Source organism: Ranitomeya variabilis, chromosome 5 (genome assembly GCF_051348905.1).
Source record: "Ranitomeya variabilis isolate aRanVar5 chromosome 5, aRanVar5.hap1, whole genome shotgun sequence".
In the NCBI taxonomy this organism is placed as follows: Eukaryota; Metazoa; Chordata; class Amphibia; order Anura; family Dendrobatidae; genus Ranitomeya; species Ranitomeya variabilis.
The window spans coordinates 330,517,528-330,536,122 of record NC_135236.1 but is presented as its reverse complement, the minus strand read 5'-3'; the positions used below and the strand labels follow the sequence as shown (position 1 = coordinate 330,536,122).

At 41.2% G+C, this 18,595-nt stretch overlaps 1 protein-coding gene across 18 annotated transcripts in view; it reads right to left on the bottom strand.

The window, feature by feature from the left end:
* Positions 1 to 18,595, bottom strand: part of MAGI2 (membrane associated guanylate kinase, WW and PDZ domain containing 2) — a 1,417,815-nt gene that overhangs the window by 464,887 nt on the left and 934,333 nt on the right. For 13 of the 18 annotated variants that reach the window (XR_013215731.1, XM_077264697.1, XM_077264691.1 and 10 more), the window contains 2 exons: positions 17,203 to 17,286; positions 5,816 to 5,919 (listed from right to left, as the gene is read on the bottom strand). Coding sequence is in view for 17 of the 18 variants with exons in the window: in XM_077264697.1 (XP_077120812.1) it covers positions 5,816 to 5,919; positions 17,203 to 17,286 (188 nt within the window). In the remaining variant the exon portion in view is untranslated. The remainder of the gene's footprint in view (positions 1 to 5,815; positions 5,920 to 17,202; positions 17,287 to 18,595) is intronic. The other 5 variants (XM_077264700.1, XM_077264696.1, XM_077264687.1 and 2 more) reach the window with 1 other exon arrangement.

Below are 18,595 nucleotides of genomic sequence, written 5' to 3'. Positions count from 1 at the left end.
GCACAAAGCACACACACAGCGCCGGCACACACGCACAGCGTCGGCACACACAGCGCCGGCACACACGCACAGCGTCGGCACACACACGCACAGCGCCGGCACACACACGCACAGCGCCGGCACACACGCACAGCGTCGGCACACACAGCGCCGGCACACACGCACAGCGCCGGCACACACGCACAGCGCCGGCACACACGCACAGCGCCGGCACACACGCACAGCGTCGGCACACACACGCACAGCGCCGGCACGCACAACGCCGGCACACACAGCGCCGGCGGGCAGAAGCACCGGCGCCGGCGGGCAGAAACACCGGCGCCGGCGGGCACAAGCACAGGCAGACCCCCGGCGACCGAAGCACAGCCCAACCACACATCATGATCCCAGCACTGAGCAGTGAGCACACACAGCCCCGCCCGCCCCCAGCACAGCCCTGCAGGCAGCCCCCAGCACCGCCCACAGTCCAGTCACTCTTGCTGAGTGACTGCTGACTGTGGGGGCTGGTCACGCCTGCTGCTGACGTCACGTCAATTTTCAGAGCCTGGAAATTGACGTGACGTCGGCGGAAATGAGCGGCGGCTGCAGTCTGGGGGTCATGTGACCCGGACTCAGCAGGAGGAATAGCGCCGCTCACAGGCGAAAACGTCAACAGAAGGTAATGGCACAATTCATTAGGGGCCCGGGGGGGGTACATTGGGGGGTTAATTGAAAGTAGTGGACAACCCCTTTAATAAATAAAAAAAAATGAAAAAAAAAAACAGCGTGAGAGAAAGGAGGCTGATGCTAATATTCTGGGAATGGGCCAATAACCATAAAGGTTCACAAGCTATTAATATCAGCTCAAGGCGGTTTGCTTAGCCTTTACTGGTTACTACAGGGGAGTACTACCAAAAACATGACATGGGGACCCTTAATAGTCAACAACCAGCAAAGACTAAACAGACAGCTGCAGGCTGATAATAGCCTAGGAAGTGGTAATGGTTATTGTCCCCCTCCCAGACTAAAAACATAGCTCTCAGCCACCCCAGAAATGGTGCATTCATGAGATGCACCAGTTCTGGCACTTAGTCTCTCTCTTCTCACTTGCCTGATGCCGTGGCAAGTGGGGTAATAGTATTGGGGTTGATGCCAGCTTTATATTGTCAGCTGACATCAATCCCAGGGGTTAGAAATGGAGAGGCATCTAAAAGACACTCTCATTACTAACCCCATAGTTAGATTGTAAAAAAAAAATTCCAGGCAGAATAAAGAACTTTAATTGAAAGACACTGACACCTTTATTTGAACTAAAAAAGCAAGATTATACTCATCTTTACATCTAATCCACCGAAGTCCATGTCCTTTGTAAAGGACCAAAAATAATAAACCACCATATTCCTCACCTGCCCAATGAAGATCCGAATGATTTGGATAGCAATCCCATCAGTGATGCGACTGCTATCCATGCCAGCTGGCTCACACTGAGACAGGAGCATAATCATGCTCCTGCAGTGTGTAGCACTGAGCTTCCATAAGAAAGATCACAGGAGGTCATAGCTGATAAACCCTAGTCACACCGCTCACTGAGTGAGAGAGCTCCTGTCTCAGTGTGAGCCAGCTGGCGTGGATAGTGGTTGCATCACTGATGTGACCGCTTTTCAAATGACTTCGGATCTTCATGGACCGATATGTGTTATCGTCAGACAGGTTAGGAATATGGTTTTATTATTTTTTGTCTTTTACAGGGGACATGGGATTAGACGTAAAGGCAAGTATAACTTTGCTTTTCATTTCACAGAAAGGTGTCAGAGTCTTTATTTCAATTAAATGACTTTTTGGGCTGTGTCTTTTTTACAATCTAAGTATGGGGTGTCTTATAGACACCTCTCCATTACTGACCCCATGGGCTTGGAGTCGGCGGACATATAACAGCTGACATCAACCCCAAACCTTTTACCCCACTTGTCACCACACCAGGGCAAGTGGGAAGAGCCAGGAAAAGCACCAGAATTGGAGCATCTAATAGATGCACTTTTTAATGGGGCGGCTGCTATTTTTTAGGCTGGAGGGAAGTATCCATGGCCCCTTACCAGTCTTGCCATGATAAAGCTGGCAGGTGGGAGCTGCAACCCACAGCTGTCGATTTTGCCTGCGATGGTTATCAAAAATCGAAGAAACCCCACGTCATTTTTTTTAAATTATTATTCATTTATAATACAGGCACTGACTAATGAATACTCATCATCGTTTGTCTGTTCTCGCTGCCATCAGCGACAGCAGGAAATGCTGATCAGAGTAATACTCTCTCATCAGCCAAAACCTGTGACTGGTGGTAACCTTTTTACTGCTAGTCACAGCTGCTGGCTCCCATGCTGTCATCTGACAGCAAGGATACTGCAGCTCTATGACTGGCTGTAACGACATTACCGCCAAGCAGAGCCTGTGTTTGCCCCGCCAATCAGAGCCTGTGTTTGCCGCACTGTCACACTGATGACAATGTGGCAAACAACGGGTTCGCCTATCACTATTCATGACAAATTTATTCCCAATTCCCAATACTGCAAAGCCTCTAATTGCACAGAAAAGATGTGCAAGACACTCGGAGAGAGATCCTAGGACTACATTAAGTCTGTTTTGAGCTCTTTAACAAAAACACAGTCCTGGTAATTTACAAGTGACCTCAAACTATCTGGCTAGCATAAAACCAACATGTATGGTTTTATTATTGGACTATTACAACAAGGAAGTGTACAAAAAATATATTGTTTTTACAACACACATAGGACAAAGGCAATTAGTGTAGAAAAATAAGGCTAAGCTCATACAATGAGTATTTGGTGCATTTTTCATGTTGTAGATTTTCTGCAGCATTTCAGTGCCTATTAGCTAAATTAGGTAACATGAGTTTTTTCATTGCATTTCAGTGCAATTTTTTAACATGCATTTTTATCACATATTTTCAACTTAATTTTTGCTCTTTTTGGCATACGGCATGCTTTAAGTAAATTTGCTTTGGATACTTCCTTTTACTTTACCTTGATTAAACTTTCTTATTAATCTTTTTTGGATTACATGCACTTTTATAATGCAATTCCACTGGGAAAACATGCTAAAAACGCATATCCGTTCTGTTACCTGCAGATTTTCCTCATCTCATTCAAGTCTTTGGGGAAAATCAGCAAACAAAACGCATATTTACTACAAGACATATCGACAAGTTGCAGATTTCAAAAGCACAGGTTAGTTTTCACAGCGTAAAAAAAACAAACAAAAATTGCACAGTGGGTATGAGATTTATCTAAGTGCTGTGGACTAGATTTATATAAACCCCATACACTGCTGGATCTGTAATCAACTGCATTTTTTGCACAGCAAACATAAGTAGCATCAAAAAACATACCAAATACTTATTGAGGAAACTTGACCTAACAGGTACAATTTTATAGGGGCTATATACTCTACAAGGCTACATGCTTCATTTATACTGTGAATTTGGGGCAACAGACTCCTTTAAAATTGTCCATTTCACAAGACAATACAATAAATTTGGGAGTTGAACCCAAGTTTTGCCAATTTTGGTGTTTTCACACCAGTTTCTCCTAGCTCCAACAAACTAATGGGGGCTGGGGCGAACCAGTGGCGCAGCTCAGTGGGACACAACAGCTCACTCAATCCATTCAGACCTGAGGTGGTCCCTACGCCAGAAATCTTACTCCAGTACTGGACTAAAGTGAGATTTCTAGGGTAGTGAACAGAGGTGCACGTTACTTGTCAGACGCTCTGGAGTCATGAAGAAGCGTGCACCTATTCATGAGTTAGGAACGTCCCTCATCAAGACCGGCGTAAAGAATGCTGGTCTTGATGAATCGAGTCAACGTCTTTCTCAGGCTGTTATGCTCAACAACCCATGCAGAATAGCATCAAATAGAAATAATGAACGAATGCTCTGCAAGGTAAAAATGACTTCCTGTGCATATGTTCTTTTGAGCTTCTTTTAAGCACTTCCTTCACTTTTGTAAAGATGCGAAGCAGTCAACGTTTACCTGAATCCTCTTCTACTTGCAAAATTCGGCGGGTACGCAAGGGTCTAAAAAACCTCATGTGCACACTCTCTTTTTGTAAAAACGTGATAAATTTATATGCTAAGAAGGTTGATTTCTGTTTCACAAAAATGATTAATTTATTGCTTTTTGAGAGTTGCACCCATGCAAAAAGTTAAATTAATGACCTTACAAGATGCTTCACTAAGGAGCCTGATAACAGTTCATAGACTAGAATTTATTTCGCAGAAGGATTTCTTCAATAGCAGCAGAGCACAAAAGAAATTTCAATATATACCATTCTTTAGTCTGCTCTACACAATGAACAGTATAGTGAATGAAAGTGCCAGAGATGTTTTGACAAGGAAGAAACAATTTGAGAGTATCTATGGCAACGACGAGGGGCTTAGTCTAATTTTTGATGAATGGCATAAAGGAAATATTAAATGAATTATTATTGAACATCAAAAACAAAATAAGCATGAAATACATGAATGGATGCTAATTTCTCATTATTCTTAAAGGAGTTTTTATTTTATTAAAAAGGCATCCTCTGCTTAATAATGTTGTTTTTAAGCAGAGGATGTCTACAAAAATGATCCCGGGACAACTCATTAATAGTAAATCTCCAACAAACAAATACATACAAAACACACAATACACACAATATTATTTCCTATAATCTGTTAGGCCTCTTTCACACGTCAGTGTCTCCGGTACGTGTAGTGACAGTTTTCTCACGTACTGGAGACACTGACACATGTAGACCCATTCAAATGAATGGGTCTATGCACATGTCTCCGTGTTTTCACGGACCGTGTGTATGTGTTGAAAACACGGAGACATGTCCATGTTTCTCCGGCAGCACGTACAGCAATACGTCCTGCACACGTGCACACGGAGAACAGTGTGCACTCTCCTCCGTGTGCACGTACCGCCCGCAGGAGAGACAGCGCTACAGTAAGCGCTGTCCCACCTGTGTGGTGCTGAAGGCTGCATTCATCTCTTCTCCCCAGCAGGAGAGAAGAGATGAATGATCAAGTTTTTGTAATTTTTTGTGAAAAATAAAGCTTGCGGGTGACCTCCCGCCTCCCATCCCCAGTGCGCCGCCCGGCCCCTTGCAGAGAAATACTTACCAAGCTCCCGCGATGTCTCCTCTCAGCGCCGGGAGCCTGTCCTGTATGAGCGGTCACGTGATACCGCTCATTACAGTGAGGAATATGCGCATATTCATCACTGTAATGAGCGGTCCCACGTGACCGCTCACACAGGACAGGCTGCCGGCACTGAGAGGAGAGAGGAGACATCGTGGGAGCTTGGTAAGTATTTCTCTGCAAGGGGCCGGGCGGCGCACTGGGGATGGGAGGCGGGAGGTCACCCGCAAACTTTATTTTTCACAAAAAATAACAAAAACTTGATCATTCATCTCTTCTCTCCTGTGGGGGAGAAAAGATGAATGCAGCCTTCAGCACCACACAAGGGGGACAGCGCTTAGTGTAGCGCTGTCTCTCCTGCATGGTCCGTGTGGTCCTCAGGCGGCACACGGGTGGCACACGGATGCTGCACGTGTGCCACACTGATGTGCCACGTGAGCACACGGACACACGGACACGGATAACTCCGGTACCGATTTCTCCGGTACCGGAATTATCTGGACGTGTGAAAGAGGCCTTAAGGTCAGAAATGACTTTGCAAGTAGACTTCAGCAAAAAGATTCGAGGATCCCGATCCAGTGCCCACGCCACCAGTCCATGGCCACTAGACGAGAGCCATGTGAACCTTTTTCTACCTACCAGGATCTATGACTCCTCTTCTAACTAATAGGTCCGGCGCGATGTAATGGTTGCGGCACGACGTGATCGCTGGACCAGGGTCTTTCGAGTCTTTTTGCTCAATGCTATTTGCAAGTAGATAAATTGTTAGAAACACAAATTTTGGTAGAAGTAAATAAAATAATTTCCCTGCTAGCACCAAAAAATCACGTAATGGATAGTACTTGTAAACTAGAATAAAGAAAAATTTCAGAAACTGCTACATAGGTAAATCTGAAATAAACTTAACCTGAGAAATTGGGTGGGGGTACAAAACCTATACAATAATGTATATACATAAACTGCAAATCATCATCATTGCAAGTAAGAAAAGGACATTATCACATGGCCATTAGTAATAGCGGTAATCTACTGGCGGCGAATGAGAAGATTAATATGATCGCTTATCTCTGGGCTGTAATAAATTTAAGAGCATTGATCTGCTTTACACCATCAAAAAGTCACTAATGTGAGGGAACAGAAAAGTAGAAAATAACAGGGTGAGATTAGCTGCTTTTATTAGATACTTTAAATTGGAAAAACACCACAACATTCCTTGATCTAAGATGGACACTTTCACCAACACGTGAATAAATTACTTATTAAACTGGAGGATGCTAAAAACACCCTCCTTGGATTTTGTACACAGTTTCACCAATTGTCATTTTTCTTAGAGGAGAAAACATACGAGATGAGATTGACATATCAAGAGAAATAAATTGCTGTAATACACAAGAGGAATGATCAAAACTAAAAACCTAGCAACAAAGAAAAGAAAAATCCCAATGTACACACTAACATGTAAAGTCATTGACACGCAGAGAGAATAAAAATGTCATTATTTGCATTGTTTAACTCTCTTGAAAAACGTATTACAGGTCAGGTCAGTGATACTCAACTTCTAGAACGATGGGATTTATTTTGACCACCATATTTAAAGTAAAAAAAAAGTAATTTCCATATAAATCTGTAAATTATGTAAATTACCTTCACCAATTACTAAACACCACACAGATTGTTAACAATTAGATGGAAAATGCATGGAGAAATCCAGAGGGCTGACCAATCTGCTGATGGGTTTGCAGAACTTTGAAAATACATTTCCTAATCCTTTTACCTACACTAACTACTGGATACCATGTATTAAAAGGAATTTGTCACCAGGTTTTTAATATGTTATCTGACAGCTGCATGATGTAGGGCCCGAGACCCAGATTCCAGCAATGCATCACTTGCTGGTCTGCATGCTGTCATTTTGGTACCATCACTGTTTTCTAATTTACTGACCTAGCAGTGCTTAAATGCTGAGCCCAATGCTATAACCCCAGAATTCTGCTGATCAGTGGTAGGGGCAAAGTTACACCGAGCAGCTAAACCGGAGGCTCAAGGCAGCTAGTCCTGTAGTGATAATCTTGTGCTGATAAAACACTGACTTTATTGAAACAGCAACACACAGCCAAGTAAGTGACACATTGCTGAAATTAGGCTCCCAGCCACTACATCATGGTGCTTTCAGATTACAGTACAACCAACCAGCCAATTATTAACAGGGGAGTATATGACTAAGCAAACTGAAAAGAGAACAAAACCTACCCCTAAAATCATCAATCTTTATTAATAATTACGTATAATACCAAAACAAATATATATAAATTGAGATAAAAATACATCCATCTAGGGGTCCCCCAGGGATAGGGATAAAGTTAATGTCAAAAGGTACCCTCTAAGGGGTTTTCATATGATACCAGAAAAACCAAGTAGAAAAAAACAATTAGAAAAAATGAAAAAAATTTTTTAAAGCAATAATAAAAAAATTATCAAAAAATGAAACAATCAAAAAAACAAAAAATAAGGCTAATACCTTTCTTGATACACAATACCTCTTCTGGCCCTAATTGGCCCTGGAAACTATTATCCTTCCTGACAGCGGAGGTTGGCACCCTGTATAGCGATATGGCACCCCCGCTCAACGGCGGCTGTCCCTGCTATCCCTGGGTTGTCCCTAATAAACTAATATTCACAGACAAAAAACATACAAATATGGATCAAAATAGATCCATAATAGTTCAAATGGGTATCTCTCTATATATGTTCCTCATAATAAACTAACACCACTATAATATCTCTGGAGACTTAAAGGTTTGTAGTGTACACCACGGGCTGCAGCTTGATGTCACCATCTAATCATACGCCTGCCAGCCATCTCTATTTGTTCACTGTACTGACTATAGGCTACCATTCTTAATCATGCAGATAGATGTATAGACTATATTGATGCTGATTTTACTGCCTATATACTATATCTTCATAGACATATGACTGTAATAGTCCAAATAGCCTTAATAGGTCAATCAAATGTATACACACCGCTCCATATGAACAGAGGAACATAAATAAAGTGCTTCATACATGACACACACTGATTCACATGTCATAGATGTATAGCTCATAACCAACACTTAGCTCATAATTCCTGGATATTCCCTTCAGGCAACCATGCAAATGCATCGGCTCACAACTGTCCCAACGCGTTTCTCCCCCGTCATTCAAGGGGGTTCATCAGGGGACCTACAGATTCACAGTCCTTAATAGGTCATAGAGCTATAGACAGACATAATAGTTCTGTCTGGCGAAAGTCTGACATCTATCTGCATGATTAAGAATGGTAGCCTATAGTCAGTACAGTGAACAAATAGAGATGGCTGGCAGGCGTATGATTAGATGGTGACATCAAGCTGCAGCCCGTGGTGTACACTACAAACCTTTAAGTCTCCAGAGATATTATAGTGGTGTTAGTTTATTATGAGGAACATATATAGAGAGATACCCATTTGAACTATTATGGATCTATTTTAATCCATATTTGTATGTTTTTTGTCTGTGAATATTAGTTTATTAGGGACAACCCAGGGATAGCAGGGACAGCCGCCGTTGAGCGGGGGCGCCATATCGCTATACAGGGTGCCAACCTCCGCTGTCAGGAAGGATAATAGTTTCCAGGGCCAATTAGGGCCAGAAGAGGTATTGTGTATCAAGAAAGGTATTAGCCTTATTTTTTGTTTTTTTGATTGTTTCATTTTTTGATAATTTTTTATTATTGCTTTAAAAAAAAATTTTCATTTTTTCTAATTGTTTTTTTCTACTTGGTTTTTCTGGTATCATATGAAAACCCCTTAGAGGGTACCTTTTGACATTAACTTTATCCCTATCCCTGGGGGACCCCTAGATGGATGTATTTTTATCTCACTTTATATATATTTGTTTTGGTAATATACGTAATTATTAATAAAGATTGATGATTTTAGGGGTAGGTTTTGTTCTCTTTTCAGTTTGCTTTGCTCTCAGATTACACATAAAAAACCTGTGACCAATTCCTTTTAAAAAATGTTTGTCCAGGATAAGAACTTAATTGCTGCTTTCTTCCAATACAGCATCAAATCTGCCTATAGAGTGTGTGCGTTGCAGCTCATTTGTCACGCACAGTGTAGGAAAGGCTAAGTGCAATAGGGATAAGGGAAAGGGAACAAAACACTAGGGAAGGGGAGAGTGGAGACCCCTAGGCAGATCTAGTGTTACTCTGTCTGCCCTATCGTCCCTATATATGTTACGCACCTATTGCCGAGCAGGATTCCTAATCCCTGCCTGACCCTGGTGATAAGCCCTGCAAAGGTGAGGATAGGATAAGCTCTAGTCAATCCCCACTACCACTACAGACAGGTGGGATACACAATAAGGGGAACACTTAGCTAGAGTAGACTAAGGGTACCGTCACACAGTGCAATTTTGATCGCTACAACGGCACGATTCGTGACGTTCCAGCGATGCATTTACGATATCTCTGTGTCTGACACGCTACTGCGATCCGGATCCCCGCTGAGAATCGTACGTCGTAGCAGATCGTTTGAAACTTTCTTTCGTCGTCTAGTGTCCCGCTGTGGCGGCATGATTGCATTGTGTGACACAGGTTGTATACGATGTGCGCACAGTAACCAACGGCTTCTACATCGCAAATACGTCATGAAATTATCGCTCCAGCGCCGTGTATTGCAACGCGTGACCGCAGTATACGACGCTGGAGCGATACTTATACGACGCTGCAACGTCACGAATCGTGCCGTCGTAGCGATGAAAATGGCACTGTGTGACGGTACCCTTAGAGATGTAACACAGACGTCCTCTAGCAACACAAAGAAGGAAGACAGCCGAACGCTATAGCTCGGGGAAATGGAAATAGAGATATCACCGGCAACTCCCAGCAGCAAGCTGAGAGTTATATACACCCCGGTCCAGGTTAGTCAACTAGAGCTGGGGGAGGTTGCCACTAGGTCCTAGAGTCAGAAGGATTAGGAAGGAGTCTGCAAAGCCAACCACAGAGTCCTCCTGCAGCTAGAAGCAGTGTGACTGTCTGCAGCCTCTGACACACCTGTGACATCATCTCTATTGAAGTGAATGGTATTGAGCCGCAATACCACAAACACTCTGTAGACAAGTGTGGTGCTGCTTATGGAAATAGTAGCCATGTCTTTCTCATCTTGATTAATCCCTATGAAATTTTGATTCTGATATATTAGATAACTGTGGAGATCACATCTCCCACATGGTCCTTTCTGACTGCCCCGTGCTGTTTGGTAGCTATTATACTATATGTTGTTTCTTTTGGTTGTTTTAGAACATGGAGCTTTTCCTTTAATTATTTGATTTATGCCTTTAATCTAGGATTGGCTCATTGATTACACTGTGCTTGGCTACATTAGAATACAATATTGACTATTGTAGTAGCTATATATTACACGCTTATTCAATTTTGGGGGTGCCTGACCATATCAGGGTTAGGCAAAAGTGATAGTATAAACTGTAGTGTATTTTAATTGTTTTTATTTGTGTTTTCTATTACATTGTGTAATTTTGCATATATTTATATAAGATTCTGTTCTATGGATTTGATTATTGGACGTGGTTCTTTGTTACAGAGTGACTTTTTTTTTACTTATATTAATAGATTTCTAACAACTTATTTTTCAGAGTGCAAGAAAACTAATAAAACAAAGTGTCTCAAAACATCCTGCTCTTGATTCAGAAGAAATTGGCAGTGTCAAAATAAAGAGGAAACTATTCTTATGAAGACACCTCAGACACATGATAATAATCACATTTTTCACATTTGGGATTTTCAACTATAACCTTCTGTTCTTCTAATGCCTCATTCTAGCCACATACCTCGTATAACATAAAAAACGCACACATCAATTCCCCTTATGGTGGTAAAGTCCTGGCACTGCAGTAAGTTGCTTTTGGTTTGCAATAATAAAAAAATTAAAGCTAAAATATAGTATAAGCAATCAGATGATCACAGGTTAAAGTCTCCTGAGGGAATTTTTTTTTTTAATTTAAAGTAAAAAAATAACTAAAAATATATAAAAATGAAAATGCCCATCTCTTACCCCCTCTCTACCCCAATTAAAAATAAATGAAAAAAATAGTTATTGCCATATCCATAAACATCTGGTCTATCAAAATCTACAAATAATTAATCTATATGGCAAAAGCTTTAAAGTGAAAAGAAAAGAAAAATTGCCAGAATTATGTTTTTTGATCACCACAACTCCCTAAAAGAAACAAGCCCTCACACAGTTCTATTGAAGGAAAAAATAAAAAGGTTATCAGTTTTGGCAAATGGCAACAGAAGTAAAAAAAAAAAAATTCCACATCCCTGAATTTTTTTTCACAAAAAAAAACAACTATTCAAGTTTTCTATTGCCTCAATCTTACACACTTGGAGAATTGTGTTTCCAGGTCATTTTCAGCATACAACCATAAAAACAAAACCCAAAAAATAATAGTGGAATTGTATTTATTTTTTCCACAATTTCATCCCATTAGGATTTTTTCCTCATTTTTTAGTAAACAAAATGGTAAAATGGATGGTGTCATTCAAAACGACAACTCATTCTGAAAAATGTTGCCAATATGAATGGAAAAATGAACAAATTATGTCTCTTTGGTGAAAAGGAAAAAAAAAAATCAAAAATCAAAAAGGAATTTGGCGGAGGAGGTGAGGTGAATATATTACATCAGGCAGAGAGAGCAGTGCCTACACCTGCCCTGATCTTCTTATGCCTACCTCAAGAGCATTTCTAAGACTCTTGATTTGTGACTGAGCACCTCAGTTTGTGTGTGTTCCATGTCCTTTCCTCCTAGATTTGTGTGTGTCTGTTATGCAGTATTAGACAAGCTCAGCGAGAATGTAAAACATGACATAAACATATCGCACATGACCGAACAGCAGGCCAAATGTCAGAAATCATACAGGCACAGCAAACACATAAGACAAGCAGAAATAAGAACAGTGCACCTCAGACATCATAAAAGCACAGCAAATACATAAGACAAGCAGAAACCACACATCACACAATCACAGCACGCACAACAGAAGAACAACGCAAATGGCAGACATCATACAAGCAGAACGCCCACATCACATAAGCGCAACATGCACGACAGAAGAACAGCGCACGTCAGACATCATGCAAGCACAGAAAAGACATAAGACAAGCAGAAACCACACATCACACAATCACAGAGCACACAACAGAAGAACAACGCAAATAACAGACATCATACAAGCAGAACGCCCACATCACACAAGCGCAACGTGCACGACAGAAGAACAGCGCACATGTCAGACATCATGCCAGCACAAAAAAACACATAAGACAAGCAGAAATCACACATCACACAATCACAGCGCACACAACAGAAGAACAACGCAAATGACAGACATCACACAAGCAGAACGCCCACATCACACAAGTGCAACGTGCACGACAGAAGAACAGCGCACATGTCAGACATCATGCCAGCACAAAAAACACATAAGACAAGCAGAAATCACACATCACACAATCACAGCGCACACAACAGAAGAACAATGCAAATGACAGACATCATACAAGCAGAACGCCCACATCACACAAGCGCAACGTGCACGACAGAACAGCGCACATGTCAGACATCATGCCAGCACAAAAAACACATAAGACAAGCAGAAATCACACATCACACAATCACAGCGCACACAACAGAAGAACAACGCAAATGACAGACATCATACAAGCAGAACGCCCACATCACACAAGCGCAACGTGCACGACAGAAGAACTGCGCACATGTCAGACATCATGCCAGCACAGCAGACAGAACACAAGCAGAACATATACATCACCCAAGCACAGTGCACATTACAGAAGAACAGTGCACATGTCAGACGTCATACAAACACAGAACACAGGCAGAACATATACATCACACAAGCACAGCGAACATGACAGAAGAACAGCTCAAATTTCAGATGTCATTCAAGAACCGCAAACACATAGGAGAGGTAGTCGTGGGGGAACTGCTGCTTCTGCACGCTCTGGCACTCTACAGGAAAATCATGTCCCAGTTGCGGTGTGCTGCTGTGTGTGTGGGATGCATCAAACTTACTTGTGGCCCATAGGCCTCCACTAGCACCAGGCTTTGATCTTCCAGAACCTTTGCATCAAACAATCCAGGGGACACTGAATTCATTAAAACAGTCAAACTTGTACTTGGCAGATTACAGTCATTTAAATGAATCATATAGGATTAGGTCCAACGGATTAGAGTCATTACCGTAGGAAATAACTTCAGCCCTAGTGCTCGGTATGGGTAGACCATTCCTCTTGCAAGCTCCTCTAGCACTAGTAAGTACCACAAGCACCACAAGCAGTGCACCCAGATTCCATCACCTCCGGCCTCAGAAAGTTTGAGTCCATCTTTCCCTGCAGCTCCACAGGCTTAGTGTGTGCAAGTGCCCTGAAATCCACCTTGAGATTCCCAGGCTGACATACGGACTTGCACAAAAGGATTCTATGGAAATCCATTGTCCCGCATGACAGACTAACGTTGTCCATAGCAGCCTACTGCCTATGACCACGACTGCCACTTCACCACACTTTCTCTAACTGAACTTACTTCTTCCTGTTCCTGAAACTACCCATAGATCCACAAAGTGCCCACTCACTATGGGCTGTCCTTACACTTAGTTAGCTCTCACATAACCGTCTCTGTTCCACTGCTGCTGGCAAAACTTGACCTTTCACCTAGTTCTAGAGCGTGACATCTTGTGACCGTGAGTTAGTACTGCAGCCTATGGGGAAATTAACAATTGTTATGACAAGGAAACATATCAGGAACAAAACATTACTCACATTCTATACCACGGCAGGATGGTCTTCAGGGGGAATACGGCAGCTGGTCCATCTCCTTACACACATACATTACACAAGCACAATGTGCATGACAGAAGAACAGCACACATGTCAGACATCATACCAGCACAGCAAACACAAAAGATAAGCAGAACATATACATCACATAAGCACAATGCACACAACGGAAGATGAGCGCACATGTGAGAACAAAGAACAAAGACTCATAGCACTTACAAATATTAATGCACAAAGCACCATATAAACACATCAAGAAAGCATGTGACAGAGCTGATCGCCAACAACGTCCATCGCACAGATGGAAAGCTCTGTTTTTAGTTTGGCCTCACCTATTAACACAGCTAAGCCCAACCACCACCAAACGAAACTGCCAACTTAATAGGACTATAATCTACCAAGTGAACCTGTCTGGGCCCAGGTTGTACTGGGCCATTCTTTCTAAAAAATAAAATTGTGAGGGTCCTGTATAGCTGCATCGCTATTCAGTCTATATATCCGTCCCCGAAATAAGCATATTAGATGAGCATACTTGTCTGACTGAGTTGTAAGGTGCATTACTTTTGTCAATTTTGCAGCATTAAATGGCCATAAATTGGTAACTACAGTTAATTAATTCATTGGCATGATAGACCATGATTCAAGTGCGCATAGGCTGACATTGTTCTCGGCGGTGCAGGTCCAGTTCACACAGGACAATTTTATGGGCAAACTATAGGACGTTTTGCTCACTCTACAGGTGATTGGCGGCCTGTTTACATTCCAGGATTATTATGAATAGGAATGCTAGGAATGCCCTACTCGCAATAATAAGGCAGTGAAATGCACACTTATGGTTTTGTTCTCCTTTTATTCTCTGCCTATGACATTATATAGCCAATACACAGAAATAAAGTCCATGTAAAAGAAGACTACAATCCAGCTTTTACAATCAATTTTAGAGGTACTGTTTTATGAGGAGTTTCATTAGTGAAATAATTTCTTGATGATTAAATCATATTCAATTGCATCTATTAAACTGGCATAACGGAATCCTGAAAAATGTTGCAGATGGCATAGAATTAGTGCCATTAACCATGAGATATTTTACAGAGTAGTTACAGGGTAGTAGCAAACCTTTCAACAATTAAAGTGGGTCTGCCATCAGATTTCACAAAGCATATTGTATACATCATTAACATAATTTTTCAGACCTGGGGAGGCTGCTGTATTTACTTTGAAAACTCATTTTAGAATAACTGTTTAATTCTGAAATTTAACAGAGTTGCACTCTGCAAAAACGATTAAAGAGTTATTCTTACATGAATATTCAAGGTAAGTATACCAGCCTCATCAGGTCTGAGAGATATATGTACAATGAAAGCCGTTTGCATTGTGAAATCTGGTGAAAGATCCACTTTAATGATATTATTATTTAGCCCTTTGTGACACACAAAACATTACATGACGAGTTCAGCGAGGAAACTCAAGCTTAACATTCCAAGTCATGATAAAAATCTATTAAAATGCCATTTATGAATGTACTTAAACAATAAAAACAGGGATAAATAAGCAGTCTTGTGGTAAACTATTAAGCAAGTGGAATAATAAAACTAGGCTCTGCGGGTTGCTAATGTTTTAGAATCCATCCTGAAACCAGTAAATTAAAAAAGTAATTTTTGTGAAGCTGTTCAAAGTGGTTACAGGTATAAATCAATCTGGCTAGCAATTAAATGCAATTATTGCTCCAGCAGATGCAGCCTAGTGCAAATGGAATATCAATGCAAAAGCCCGAGAACAGGCACAGTCATTATTCCTGAATAAATACCTGCATTAGAGATATGAATGGATCCATTTCTTCTTCAATTAATGACTAAGCACAGCTTTATTTGTATGCGTCTTCCTGTCACACCTCATTTATAAATGGACCACATTAAGATGTGAAGATGTGCCGTGTATGGCAACGGTACAAGAGTCTGCCTGTCTGTTCTTTCCCGAAATGTGAAGCCACACGACGGTGTAAGTGACTTATGTGAACATTTCCGTATTCCACATTCTTCTACATAGCATATGGCACCATATACTATGCCCATATACCAAATACTGGATTACCCTCATCGTTATAAATGTAAAAAATAGCTAAATGTCACTCTCTAAAAAATGACAATAAACGATAACGACCGTGTGCATGACAAGAACATCGCAAAGTTATTCTCCGCGCTGGATATATGGAGGTTAATTGATAAATGGGCATGTCAGATGTTCTCCTCTGCATACAAGAAGAGCTGGATGTTTCCTTAATGAGCACACTGATTCTCAAAGAAAAAAAAAACGTGCAGAGCCGTAGCCAACTGTGAAAATAGCTCCTAAGTTGACGGTTTTCACTTGAGATGCAAGTAATTTGTGTTAATATCGCAGTCGCAGCCTCGTGATTATAGCACACACGTGTGCAGCCAACAGGTGTTGTATGGGGACCATTATTCCTTTACAAGGCTATAAAGGCATTTCTCCATATTAAATCAGCAACAGAAAAACACTACAAAAAAAGAAATCAAGCATATACTCATTGCACAAGTGCAGTTACAGACGGCACATCTTTGCATCAACTAATATATTACTACAGTACAAAAGGCAGAAGATTAAACCAGCTACAAACAATTTCCACCATCACTGTATTTTATAACAAAATAATACCAAAAAGGCGATACAACATCCTGCCAAGCATTAACCATAGAAGCCAGGACTTCATACAGAGCCGTTACCTTTAAGGGTACATGATATTATAATGATAATCCTTTCAAGTGGTCTTGTTGGTTCTCCTTGCATTGCATCTTCCTTAGGAGAACAGAGTCCCGGAGTCACCACACAAAGTCCCTGGCAGAGGCGGGTATGGGAGGGCTGATAGACCAGTGCCCCAGACCAAATAAAACTAGGTTTCTTGTAAGCCTTGAGTGTGAATACAAGGAAAGGGAGGCGCTTGAGAAAGGCACAAATGAGAATATGACTACTTCCTGCGAAGTGGTTCTCATCCAAAACTCTGTCTTTTGCTGCAGCTAATTAACATAATGAACATGTTGGGTTTTTTTGCAAATCTGGCACAGAAGCCGTTAACTGGACCCTTTCCAGAAGAATTGTGAAAACTTACCATTCTCCTTGCACTCTTCTGGGGGTTTAGCTTTCTTTGCTAGCCGTGGATCCAGCCATGACGTGGTCTTTGTGTTGTGGCTGAAAAGAAAAAGACACTACTTTGAGAAGGCGACGTTGAAAAGAATTACATTTATTTCTTCGTGAAACAAACAAAACAATAGGGAAGAGAAGGGGGTTACTTCAAGAGAATTGCAATCGATACACTTAATTTGCCCACTGGTTCTAATTAGCCCCAAAGGAGTTTTAAGAGTAATCGTGCAAGGCAGCTGTAAATTTGGCATCCTGAACTCACTCCACTGAAAGCAGCTATTTTTATTAAAATCAACCGGCACGTCTGCCAAGAAAGCCTCATTGACGATTCACAGCTCATCCCAAGCGAAAGGAATTTATTAGATACACACAATTCTCCGTTCAGACTAGTGTTCTCAATGAGCATCTCTAACCACACTCACAGGTCAGGGAGGAATTAGGTGGCGATTCAACTGCGCTCCATGCGCCTCTACTCAGTAATAACTGACAATGTTGTCAAAAAATTACCAAGCTAGCCCTAGGAAATCAAACCTTTCCTCCAGCATGACAGCTAATAAGCAAGCGTTATCAGCTCAGCGGCAAGAATATCACATTATTAGCATGCTCGCTGGCTTGTTACAAATCACACAAAACACATTGCAGCGAATATTGCTGCTCTTCTGATGAAAGCGCATAGTCAGATGACACGGAATAGGATTCAAACTCCATGTCTAACAGCCAGTATACAGATTGTAGAAGTAAATGGGTCATTGGTTTTTTTATTATTTTTGTTTTATTTTTAATATACAGTACTTTTACATTTTTTGTCACAAGCCTCCTTAAAAAATGAAAATAATTTTGAGGGACAGTGTCTGGCTAGAATGGAGGTGGTGAAAGCTACATTTCCTCCATTTTGTATATAGTGTTCATATGGAATTGATAAAGTAAAAATGATCTAACATTTTAGCCTTCTCTCCTGGATCGCCAGCCACCCAGTCATTATTCTAGAGGATTATTTATTCTCCAGAAATTACCCTAAATAATCAATGAATATCATAGGTCATTGCTGGGGTACAAAACAATAAATTGATAATCTTTGAATACTTCTTCTGTTTTTTATAGCAGTTTTTAACCAGATCCAATAATACAAAAAACACTTTGTATCAATACGCAGTTGCATAATAAAGCCTATCAGACAAGTATGCAAGCATACATCGTAAAGTCATGAAAGTATGTAGGACCTATGTCGAGCCTTTGGAGCATGCGACCTGTGTCAATACACAAGGTGCATCACTTGTCTCTATTGAATGGCTGCTTTGTGCCTTACTGTGGTGTCACAAGTTTGATATTTAAAGTCGGCTATGGGTCACCGAACACG